This window comes from Melanostigma gelatinosum (assembly GCF_949748355.1).
Source record: "Melanostigma gelatinosum genome assembly, chromosome: 14".
NCBI classification, from domain to species: Eukaryota; Metazoa; Chordata; class Actinopteri; order Perciformes; family Zoarcidae; genus Melanostigma; species Melanostigma gelatinosum.
The window spans coordinates 1,976,253-1,989,613 of NC_136647.1; the positions used below are offsets into that span (position 1 = coordinate 1,976,253).

Below are 13,361 nucleotides of genomic sequence, written 5' to 3' on the forward strand. Positions count from 1 at the left end.
TTCTCCTCCCTGAAGCTTGTGAAGAAGGAGCGAGACGAGCAATGCAAAGCAGAGCTGCTAAATCAACAGAAAAGAGAACGAAGGAGAGGCTTTTATACTCGGCAGACCACAGACTGCGCACCAGCTGCAGTTGACCTGCTGCAGACGGGAAGAGAACGGTGGATTTACAATGTGAAAGGAATGGAGAGCTTAAATTTGAATTTGAATCTTGGGATATACATTTTCTATCTTTAACGTTTATCTTCTTTTTTTTTTTTAAAGGAATTTTATGTAAAAATGTGTTTGAGTAGGTGAGAGCTCAGCTTATTCCTCACATAAGGCTTTCTAAAGGGAACTATTAAAATACATTCAATGTCGCCAAAATAAACTAATTAGTTGAGTTTGGATTATAATTAACCAGGGTTTCTAATGAGTGTGTTGCTGCTTTGTAGAGAAGGTAGTAATTAACTTAAATGACAGCTTTGTGCAGTGATGACTGATTTTTGTTCCAAGCTGAATTCAGGTGAGCGTAATTAGTGCTCCCCTAGCACACGGGTAATTGTAAGGTGTTCTGTGTAGTAATGCTTTCCAGATGCCAAAGCAGCAACTATAGCTTCGGGACGATGTCTTTCAATTAGGATTCCGCCCCAGAGTCCAGTCAATTATCCACAGAGGTCTGCTGAGCTTTGCCTCTCATAAAGTGGCCACGTTTCATAAACAGACACCGAAAAACAAAAAGCAGAGCTGCCTATAGTGACAAAAACAGATTTAACTGGAGTTGTTGAACAGATATTGCTTCATGATTGCAAATAAAAGACTCGCCGCATTCAGTCAGAATCGATTCATTTGCTGAGAAAAAAAACAACACTTCTGGCTGATGTGATTGGCATCAAGCACACTGACGTTTGTGACCATTTTCAAAGGATTCACAAAGCATAGATCGTACACAGAAAGAAAGGAGGAGGCTGTGTGAAGCTCTGATCGGACTTCCTGAGAGGAGCTCTGTTGGAGCTATGATATGCAGCATGGAGGGCGTGTTTGACGTTTCAGCAGTCTCCTGCTATGTTGAATTGTTTTAATTAATGTTGTCAACACTCGATACACAAACGTGCTGTCTCTGACAGATTAGATCCTTATTATCTAAAAGTACTTCAACTCTACACAACACGTATGTTTAACGTGAACCTACCCAGCAATGAGAAGCTCTTCAATATGTCCTACAGCAAGAGATGTCACGTTTCTCAATAATTACAACCATATTTCCATAACTTGTCAGTGTGGACTGGTTCAAAGAGTTTCTATGCACTAATGCTGTTATTTTCAACTTACTTACTGCTGCAGTGAAGGACGTGGTTGAGATTATTGATTCGCGATACAAAAAGCAGAGCTCTGCATCCTTATTTATTGATCTGTCTCAAACTCAAACAGAGGTTCAATAACGAAGGAATGTCTGATAAATCATTAGTGTACGATGCTTTTCCTATGGTAGTCTCAATGTATGAAAATGAACAGCTCCAGCTGTCTTACTGCACTAAATGGAGTTCCCCAAGGTTCTATACTGGGTCCTCCTTTATTTCCGGCCGGCCCGCCTATGTTAACGAAGCACAGAAGAGCTCAGAATACACCCGACACAGAGGGAGAGTGACTTCTTTCTCCTTCTCTTTGCACAGCATAGTTATTATAATGCTTATATTAGGGCCCTGAATATCAAATAGAGAACCTTTCAGGGTACACAAATGCTGAGTCTGTGTATAATATTCCCTTAATGAATAAACAAAGAGTTGGACAGTCCCATGTTCTCCACCCTCATTAAGACTTTAAGATAAGCGTTGGGTGGCAGATTTCAGTAGATATACGTGGTCTATCTCCTGGGTCTCAGTTACCCTCTTGCAGCTTACATGATTTGCAAAATAAATAATGAATTGATACAAGCTGCAACCGAAGGCCTGGTGTGTATTTTAATTGGTTGTTTGCAGTCCAGTGCATTCAAAATGAAAATGCAGATGGGATTACAATGTTGGCCTTGTTCATCAGAATTCAAAGATTCTATTTATCAGTGCACACAACTTTAGTTTTCCTCATTTAAGATTATTTGAATATATTGGTTGTTCATAAGCAAATGTATTACCAAACCCTAAACTGTTTCGTAGCAGTTCAGTTACTGTGGAGAGATCCATTAATGTGAGCAGCTGAGAAATTATCTTTGAGCTTATTTGGTCCAATTAAAACCAAACTTAAAAGCATACATGGTTGAAAGTGAATTTTGAAAATGAATGAAATCATCTTTTTTTCCGGTATTTTTGTAAGTTGCTCTGACATATCATGGTGACAGCAACACTTCCTGTTGCATTTCCGGAGTCATTGTGGACATTTGTAACAAGCGGCATCCATCCCTCATGAGATTCCTGCTGTGACAAAAAACATCTCTAAGATCAAAGTCAAATCTCCACTTATGTGCTCAGCTTGAAGTTGCACAATGGATATTTGCACGAGGCCTTTTGAATCGGTACCATAAACGCCACATCTTTTATGCCTAAAAAGCAAGCTGCTGTGATTCACCACATTATAAAATGGGTTTCCTTGAATAATAAAGGTTAAGATTATTATTTTTCCCAAAATGATGTCCCATCCCTCTCTGCCTCTCACTGTTTCGTGAATATCATGTCTATGTTTTATCTCTCCGTAGGACACTGAGATTATCAACACGGCCATCCTGACCGGACGCACCGTGGCCATTCCCGTCAAAATGGTCTCCATAGAGATGAATGGAGCGGTCACTGACGTCTCCGCCTTTGTGCAGTGCAAGTCCTCCAACGAAGACATTGTTAAGGTACAGTAAACCTGATTTCCTCAATCTCAAGCTGTCAATTTAGAAAATGTAATCCCCTTTACTCTTCCAGTAATACCGGAGAGTGGCCCAGCGCCACAGTCACAACATCAGGAAAGCATAAAAACTTCATTTTGGGCTTCTCCATATGTACTCCTGATTGGATTATCCCCTCGTGCCTCGGATAAAATCAATGGATGCTCATAAAAACTCTGCATATGAATCAATGTGGCTACAAGGGAGCAGCAAAAGCTCCGTTATAGTCCTTTTGGAAGCTGCTTGTCAAAGAGACACCTGACTCACCTGATGTGCTGCAGTGTGATGCGGGCAGAACGAACACCGGCGTCCATTATCTCCTCTCGGCCTCACGGGGAATCCAAGCTGAGAGAGACAATAACCAGCCTCGTCGGTTAATTAAATAAATTAAAGTGGGATCACAACAACTTGCAGGGCATATTAGAGGCTGTGATTACGCCGTTATTATTTTCCCCAGTCAATTACAATCATAATAGATTGTGCGACAGGCAGATTGCATAATTACACAGGAAGCACAGAGGAGTGTTGCGGCGTCGTTGTGCACTGTTGATCACGTTGAAAGTGATGGTGTAACGGGGTACCTTAGATGACGTAAACAGCGTATACTGTGTGTCATCTTTATTAAAATATAAAACAAACTCATCCCTCTCGTGCAACCTATAATAATACTCATATAATAACCTTTCCTTATTATACTGTACAGCAGTTTCCAACAGCAGAGAATAACGGGATCCCATAAAGAGAGAGGGGCTGGAATGAAAGGTTCGCATTTTATTTTATTTTATGGAATAAACTGAAATACGTAACTTAAAGTTTCAGTCTCAAACAGTCACAGACGGTTTCAGTTCCTTTTGGTTCTTTGTTTGGTTTTGTGAGACGGACAGTCTGACTTCTCAACGGTGTCTCACGCGCTCACTGAACAAGTTGTCCTCATCACTGTTTCTTCAACATTTACCAACGTTGGACACAGAGGGTAACAATGGCGGCATGAAGATGAGGAGGATGCTGATTGTGCGTATTGTTTCTGCTGTCTTACACCCACTTTCTAATTACCGGGAGGTTAACGCTGACTGTCCAGGCACGTGCTTTGTGAACACATCAATTATACGATAACAATTTATACTTAATCCAATTCTCCAACCAGTAGATGCATGTCATGTAAAGGTTGTGCTGCTGTTGACAAATCTCTGAATCCAGTAAGAGCTGCATATTCATACACTGCACTCGGCAAACAGCCCTCGGGGAGAGGACAGATGTGACAACTGTATTTTGTCAGGCTTGTCTCCCAATAACAAAAATATTTCGTATATTAATTCTTCAAAAAAGCACAGAGTTTAAAAATAACATTTGGCAAATCTGATTGTAATAACAGAATTAATTAAAAACACAGACTAACAACAGAATTAATTAAAAACATGGCCGGGCGGTTTAAACAATACTTTGGCAGATACATTTCTCTATAATTATCATTATTATTATTCTTACAATCAAACTATGACACTCGATTTTCATGACGAACGTTTCAGATCCTCTGGTTTCTGAATTCTGGTGTTGTTCACTTCAACAAATAAATATATTATCTCTGAAGAATGCCGACTCTAGTCTGAGTGTAAAAGCTTTTTGTTCACTGAGCAGTAAAACGATTGAATCAAGTAAGACGAATGGAGTCCTCGAGGTTTGATTGTCGATTTTACAGACTGAGGCCGAATCGGACTCTGACTTTGCTGGTGTCGGTTGTGTGTGGCCGGTTCTGATAAACATCTGTCCGACGTACTTTCCCTTTGATGTACTGGACTGATCCTAATGGTCGCTGCCTCACACTGTCTGTAATCCTTTCAATAAAATATAAAGATACCAGAGGGAAAACAAATCAAACTATCGAGTAAGCTCAAAGCAGGTCGATGGCTTTCCAACATAGATGTGTTTCTCTAACCTGTACAGCTCCTGTGGGGGGTTATAACAGCCATTACAACATCTGCCGTGATGAAATATTCAGGCAAGAGCATACTGTGTCCGACTGACTGTAGAATGTGAATTCTGACTGCTTTGTGTCCTCGTCTATAGCAGTGTGTTTCCAGCCGAGGTGCGTTCAGGTGCATTAGAAAGCTCGGAAGTTTGTAGTTTCAAGCGATACCAAACACACAACTTGTTCTTATAGTTCCGAAGGTTACGTGTGCATGACTTTATCGTTGAGATACTTGGTTTGGACAACATACAGTTGCTTTACGGATTCTGAAAGACCCCATACTACATGCATATCTTCTATAAATAAGCATTATGAAGCTTTGTAACGCCGCCACCGGGGTGAAGGTAACGTCACCGGCTCCGTTGGGCTGAATGTGGGAGGAGTTCCAGATGCGGTGGTCATGTGGTATTGAGCGGGCTCGCTTCAGTGCCATTGAACATTCGAGGCTAATTTAAAATGAGCCCTTCAGGTCCAGGAAATGCACGAGTCGTGACAGTTCAATAAAGCGGCCCCCAGAACACAGAAATGAAAGATTCACAGTCAGTTTTTTACACGACACATGCTTCCGTGCCAAAAGCGACTCGGATCTATTCTGATGATGTATTGTTGCCGTTGTGGTGGTTTTCCTAATCTGAGCGCACAGATGCAGAATACAGACACCGCAACGCGTTCCAGCGCCTTCCCACGTCGCCTGCTGACCTCTCTGCAACTCTAACAGCATTTAAACTAAAATGATCTCCAAGACTTCTTCCCTGAATAAAGCTTTATGTTCAAACCAGAGTTTTTCTCATTTGGATATTTGCCAATTCACAGACTCTCAACTTTGAGAGTAAAAATAGGGGCGAGGCTGTCGTTTCTTTCTTTGCTGGTGCTTTTATTTATTTATTCTGTGCTTTCTTCTGTGGAAATAACTGCAGTGTGCGTCAAGAGCCTGTAGCAGATAAGCCAATCCTGCGTGTGTGTGTGTGTGTGTGTGTGTGTGTGTGTGTGTGTGTGTGTGTGTGTGTGTGTGTGTGTGTGTGTGTGTGTGTGTGTGTGTGTGTGTGTGTGTGTGTGTGTGTGTGTGTGTGTGTGTGTGTGCAGGAGACTTTATTAATGCACCCTCGTTGTACAAGCTGAGAAAGGATGGAGGAAAGAGGCTGTGAGTGTGTCAGGGGGTACCATAAATAACAGAGACCCCCCCCCCCCCCTCATCGTCCTCCCCCTGGCATTGTGACTCATAGAAGCCATCTGAAGGTAGAGATAAGCCCTTGTGTCTGCACATTACCTCCGTGTCATCCTGCACATACGCTGTTCCTAGCTGAAGGCTGCTTCCTCCTTGCCACACTTCTATATGAGGCTATGTACACAGTACAGGGTTTAATGCTCAATTCTTTTTATTTTTCCCCCAAGATCTGATCTTTCTGCCGAGACTGTTAACATTCATGTCTGAAGTGACTCATGTTGGACATCAACATGGTGTACTGGCCATCCATCCGACGGCCAATCATTCCAAAACCCCAACAGTCTGACAACAGTCTCATTCCCGTTATTTGGAAAACAAAAGCCCTCTGTTCCAAAGGCCCATTTCCACTGGAGTTGTTGGAGTCCACTGACTGCCAGAGGCCATTAACATATCGCCCAATCAAACAGATCTGGTTCCCCGATCCACGATCCATGGTTCCTGAATCATAACGTGCATCACTCCGAGAGAAAGACTTTTCATTTCTGCTCATATTTAACGTGAATATTTAAAGTAAGGTGCGTGTGACATGAAAACACAGCCAATCAGCGCGTCCACGCAACTACTACATCGTTACATTGAATCAGATTTCTGTGTCCTCACAACTCTGAAAACATGTGACCTGGAAACTTTTTCCCAGTTTGGTGTGTAAGAACTCACCGGCCTGCACAGAGCGCTGAGGATGAACCGGAACGCCAACGATGAGCGAGGCCGTATTGGCCCACGTCCGACCTCACTGATGCTCTTGTGGCTGGATTGGAGCAAATCCCTGCAGCCAGCTTCCCAACTCGTGTGGAAAGAACTCCCACAAGAGCGGAGGCTTTCATAGCAGCAGAATGAGGCCTTTGGTTTTGGGATGAGTCGTGCAACAATTTCAAAAAGGTGAAATGTTCAGCTGTCCACCTGATTTGGTTTCATTCGCTGAGGTTTTGAGATATGCGTCTCTGAGAGTTCTACCTCCACCCGACAAACAACCCTTTCAAATATACAGATCGCTGATTTGCAATATGAAATAAATGAAAAGATCTAAATTACATCCAAACTATTTCCAAAAGGCTCCAGGGTCCCAGCTTTCCAGAACATGTTCATGTTCACCCTCCACCTCGTTAATCCACCAGCAACCGGCTGATGGGGCAGGTTCATTGAGCTAACGGAGCGAAATGAGCTCATTGGTTGCACTGCTCTTGAAGCCAGCGCACATCCATCACATGAAGAAAAGCTTCATAACAGCTCCAAGACACAAACCCAGTAATGCCAGCCATATGTCAGCTTTCATTTAGAGCTCATTTAATTCATGTTATCCCGAAATGGAAACTCCATTTGGCAGAATAATTAATTCAGCGAATATTTAAATTTTGAAAATGGAATCCGGGGTGATTACGGTTTCTGTTTGGAAATGCGTGCCAGGCAGCATGCTTTTGTGAATGTCATCAAGATGTCTCCATTTTTCTTCGACGGCGATTTATTCTTTGCTTTGTGGCGTCTTTGACTTTGGAACGTGGGTGAGACGATCACTTGTCTTTCCACGCGTAGTCTGTTTGACAGAACTGGAACAACAGATGTGTTGGACTGCTTTGAGATTGATGACCGCCAGAGGACGGTGCCATCGTGATGAAGTCCAATGAACGCGTGACGGTCCTTCGGTGTCCTCACCTTTATTAACCGAGCCGGTCTTTCGCTCTGCACCGTGTGACCGGCACACCACCAGATGCAGGAAGCACTTGTCCCGACGATCCGTCTCCGCCCAGGCAATCTGCTGGCACCGGGGAGGATGCCACAACGCATTAGCGGCAGTGTGACGGCATGTGGCGGCTCTGTGTGTGAGAGCCCCCCTCAGAGAGCCCCCACAGGGCCACTGATACCCGGAGTTGCTAACAGCTTTTGACTTGCAATTAGCCGGCCAAGTTTATCAGCAGCAATAGCCACAGGAGCTGAAGCGGCACTGCAGCTAGGGCACCTTTTTTCTGTGTGTGTGTGTGTGTGTGTGTGTGTGTGTGTCTGGCTGTAGGGTAGGAGGGAGTACATGTCAGGCAGATGTTCTCGACTCTGCACACAGCCAGCCGTGCTGTGATTAATCAAGGTGTCTGGGGTCATTGTGTTGAGTTGCTTCTTCCCTCGTGCCTTTTGTAACTCGCTTCATACCGAGAAGACTGCACACGAGCAGACAGAACAACAACACGCAGGAAAATAACCGGATGCTGTGGACGGCCATAAGGTCGAGCCCTGCAAAATTGCATTAACGGAACCAGAGGGAAAGACTGCCATCTTGAGAAGTCCCCCCCCCCCCACACACACACACACACATTCTGGCCTGTGTTCCAGAATGGCCCTGTGGGGGAATTATATTACCCAGACCTCCTCCCAGTTATGATGAATCCACAGCCCTGAGAAGACCATCCCGACCTCCATTTGCGGGAGATGCTCTGATTACAATGCCAGCTACCTCCCACCACTCGATAAATCTTCAATGGGAGCCCAAAAGCAAAGCCCTCCACTTCCATTGAACTTAATAATTTAGTGTTAGAGGGGGACAAGTATTTATGGTAATTCAAATGGAGCTGGAGATTTTTGACTCGTCGGCAAGCTGAAGAATGGGTTTAAGTTAAAAATGGCCGAGATTTTAATTTAGAAATGTCTATATATTGAATTCATATTCGGTTTCACTGCAGTGTGACACAAATGATATCACATTGCATGAATCTCTCGGCAAGGGTGAATATGTTCATTAATGTGCCACGTAGGTGTTATGAACTAAAGTTCACGTGAAATGTCACACTGCTGTCAGCCTTCAAAAACATGAATTATGTGTTTGGCTCAAAGCTTTTGTTGATATAATGTGGCCGTGTAATTGTTCATAGATCATTATGCTGAGAGGTGGTGGGGTTAGGACGCGGTCTGCATGCCTAATTTGCACTGAACGCATGCTGTACATGCGTAACTGGGTTACTAAGAAGCAGTAATGTGACTGCATGAGCAGCACACAGCCAGTCAGCAGTGGTTCTCAGCACTGTGCCATCAGAGCGGAGGAGCCTGTGGGGTTCTATTCCGACCAAACACAGCAGCGGCTGATTTCCACGTCTCTGGTAAAAAGCTGCTGGAATCAGCCGCCGTCGTGTTTGGAGGGAATGAAAACCTGCAGAGTCAGCGGTACACGGCTGAGACCGGCGTACAGCGTGATGAATATTAAAGGGGACATGTCACGCTCATTTTCAGATTCACACTTGTGTTCTGGGTTTCAAACAGAACATGTTTCCATGCTTTAACGTTTAAAAAACGCTTTATTTTTCTCACACTTTCCGTCTGAATCCACCTCGACTCACCCTCCGTCTGAAACGCTCCGTTTTAGCACCTGTCACTTTAAGCCTCCACCCTCCCAAAAAAGCACAGTCTGCTCTGATTGGCTTGCGAAAACAACAATATGGTGCACCTTTGCACAATCGTCTCGAGTGAATTTTTCTAACAGAGGGTTAAAGTAGGAGATGTCACGGCGTCATATGGCGTCATATCATTGGGGTTCAACACAAAATCTGGTCTGCATTTGGTCTGAATGGCTGCTAGCTGCCGCGCGATCAGACAAAACGAGGACGATTGATGTTGCACTGAAGCGTCTGCAGGGAGGATGTCATCGTACCCGACTTTATGGGTGAGAAATACATTTCTTTTAAATACCTATAACTGAACACTATCCATTCCAGCGTAACCAAAAGCTTCTGTCACACCGAGCACAACCCAAACAGCACCTGATCAGACACGTCCCTATGTTTCTAGCGCCATCTGCGGCAACCCTCGTCTCGAGGTGCCCAAATGCATGTCCTGAAAAAGAGTTTTTTTCATGAGGTGTCCCCTCCAACATTGACTCTAAGACGAAATGAAAGTGTTGGCGGATGTTTATGTGCCCTAAACTTTCACATCACGTCCAGATACCTAAGCGATCCTTGCTTTATATTTGCTCTGCTGAAAATGTCAAACCTTGAAATGCTCTGTGATGAATTGCGGCGCGGACAGCCGCTTCCACGCTGTGCTGTAAATCATCACGTATCACTGAGAACCTCGGCCGCCGGCGTGAGCATTTACATATAGATGGTCTCTGACTTCTGACCCTGATCCTTCCTAGGTGTCCATGAATTGCGACTACGTGTTCGTGAACGGGAAGGAGACGCGGGGATCCATGAGTGCGAGGGTGATCTTCAGCTACGAGCACCTGAGCGCACCGCTGGAGCTGACCGTCTGGGTTCCCAAACTCCCGCTGCAGGTGGAACTCTCTGACAACAATCTCAGCTTCATCAAAGGCTGGAGGGTTCCCATTCTGCCCGATCGAAGGTGAGGCTCAGGAGATACCATTAGAACGCATGCAATGGTATAAGGGCATTACAGTTGTATGTATGGGTCATATTTTCATTGCTATGTTCCCATCTGTAAAATATGAAAATCTCCAAATGAACGACTGCGGTTTGGGAACGTGGCAACATCGGTGAAGACGGGGCAAGAACCATGAGATCTGACAGGTTGTAAACAAAGACAGGCCAAAGTCCTTTAGAATAATCAAAGGTGAACTGTGAAACGATTACCTCAACTCTCCGTGCGTCACAGCTCACAGGCCGACTTCCTGCCGTGGCTGACCGTAGTTGTCCCGTGTAATAAGGGAGTGTAATGCTCATATAGAGACAAACATGTTTTGCGCCAAAGTAAAAGATTGAGAGCTCATAAAGACAGGCAGTGATGCAGGATATTTATTTTGGTCATTACAGCTGATACAAGCGTAAAACTGATTGTTTTTCTCATTTATTTGGGATTATTCTTTCAACACTCAGAAGTTGGCCTTAAAGGTGCATAATACCAGATTGGGAGCATTTCTTTTGCTTTTCAACGGCTCTCAACAAATGACGAAGCCTGAGCCGGCGGCTCGTAGCTAACGGTGCTAACAGCGCTAACGGTGTTTACCTGAGGGGGAACCGGAGGCCGTGAGTGTGGCAGGCTCACGCGCATGAACACGCACTAAAAGCAAACACAGAGGGAGAGCGACTACATTCGTCATTTTAAAGGGAGCGTTCTGTTCCTAAGTATACTCATGGTAAGAGCCAACAGAGCCAGAGAGCATTTGGTGCAGTACAACTGGTTTATTCTTCGTACTTTTACTGGAGAACTCATCCTGAGAGCATGGAAGCCCTCAGTGTTAAACATTGGAAACTAAAATGCAGCCCAGCTCTCTCTCTCTGGTACTCAGGATTTAATTTGCAGTCGCTTGTTTTGCTCCAATTAGATGCTCCGGCTCAGGTACACAGCAGAAATGTACCCTGAGATGAGGCTCTGGAGTGCAAATTTGATCTACGAGGTTGTCATGTTTGTGTCGTACCCATCTGAACCCATTTTAGACAACAAGTCCGAGACGCGGACTTAATTTGACTTTGGGTAAGTACACAGAAAGCTTTCTGATTGCATATTGGTTGTACCTTCAGAGAGATAATTATGTTTTTGGACTAAGTACGTCATTTAGGGTGTTACTCAGGACTCAACATGATGGTCAGAGCAGCTGTACCACGAGAAGAAGCGCCGCCGTGTAGAACATGTGTCTATTTTTACTTCATTAGCACATTGTGAGTGAAGTATTTCGACTAAATGTCTCATTCGGCACATGGTCAGGGAATAATACATCTTTTAAACATTATGATACGATTATAATACAGCAGAAGCTTTTGTCAATAGAAGAAATCCAGCCAACACAAAATGAATGAGCTGTTTGAAATAGGACACAATTAGATGTGGAAACAATGGCACCAGTGGGACATTAAGGTTGTTGGAACCAGGACTTCCTTTAGGTCGAGGAACCTGGCCTCATTCAAATATTCCAGCATTCTTGTCATGCACGGCAGCAACAAACAGGCCCACAACCCTCCATTTAGGAGATGTTTCATGGGAGCAGTAACACTCACGCGTGGCGGCTGCTGTCGTCGCTGCTGGAGTTCATCACCGTCGACCAAATCCATTCCTACCCAACCTGAATACAAATGCCGTGTTTAAGGGGTTGTTTGAAGAATTACGGTATTGCAAATGACCGAGAGCGCTTGGAGAACATCTTGCGTAGCCTCGTATTTTAAAGATCCCCAACGGGCTTTGATGCGCTGTACGTTTTATTTATTTTATTTTTACATGTAAAATGTGTCTTGTATTCCCACTTCATTCCTTTTTTTTGCTTCTTGAAGTAGAAACCTGCAGGTGAGGAATCATATATGTGCTTTTATCAGATGTATGAGATATTCAGACCTGGTTATTCTGAATGGCGTTCACCGGTTCTCAAGTGTTTACCAGACAACAGGGTTTGCCGGAGGTCTCACGCCGTAAGAAATATATTTCAGTTGTTGTTCAACGTCCCCTGAATGTCAAATGTCAGCCTGTCCTCACTCTCGACTCGTCAAAGGCGGCAGCTTGGTCCGTGGCCATCCGCCTCAGAATGAGACTCTCTGCGAGGCTTTAAGTACAGCAGGACTGAAAGGGAAGTCAGGGTGGACCGAGAGACAAGTTCCACTTGGGGAAGCAGTCAGGGATGAAGGATGGTTCAAAGAAATGCAGGACTTTCACAAAGGAGACCAGTGTTCGTGTCCCGATGAAACTCCTGAATATCCTGTAAACTATTTGATTTGGCTGCAAAGTATTTACTCAAATGTAGATTTCTAACACCTCCTGTGTCAAAAGTATCTAATAAACAAATGGCCCTTCTTTGTATGATCCCGAGACACGTCAATAGAGCGTCTATCGGTGAACTATGTGTGACAGTCATGTCTGAAATGCTCTGATCGTGCACGCCACGCACAGGAAGTTACAACAATTCCAAGGCGCACGAGCAAGGTTCACTACGGCGAGTGTAAACTCAGCTTAATGTAATGTAGTGGAATGTAGAATGTATTGACTCCAAACCAGCGAGTTCGGTTCACTGACACGTGGAAGATGGGGAAGCTTGAGCGTCACAGTTTGACACGTTGGGCCACCGACCAGCCGATGAGCTGGGAGTGAGCCGGTGGTGGAATAGTTGTGTTTCTCAGTATGAATCCCTACAATCCTGTGTTGTGCAGTCATGAAAACAGAAATCAAAGCCCCCTTGTGAGCTGTTTGCGGTTGCTGTGCCAGACCACACGGGCAGCCGGGGGATTCATTGCACTGCAGGTGAAGCGGTTCCTACTCGCATGCTGTCATTCGGACTCGCCCAGGGAACGTCTTCTCTGCTCTTCTCTGTCGTGTTTTTGCAGCATCAGGCAGCTGCAGACAAAGACAGCTGCCATCACTGTGAGCGGTGTCCCGTGCAGCCGATTGAAGCTGCTGGTACCGACGAGACGGGC

At 44.6% G+C, this 13,361-nt stretch overlaps 1 protein-coding gene across 2 annotated transcripts in view; it reads left to right on the forward strand.

Annotated features, from left to right (window-relative positions):
- Positions 1–13,361, forward strand: part of tmem132e (transmembrane protein 132E) — a 286,941-nt gene that overhangs the window by 248,536 nt on the left and 25,044 nt on the right. For both annotated transcript variants that reach the window (XM_079283060.1, XM_079283059.1), the window contains exons 5-6: positions 2,666–2,809; positions 10,145–10,350. In XM_079283060.1, coding sequence (XP_079139186.1) covers positions 2,666–2,809; positions 10,145–10,350 — 350 coding nt within the window. The remainder of the gene's footprint in view (positions 1–2,665; positions 2,810–10,144; positions 10,351–13,361) is intronic.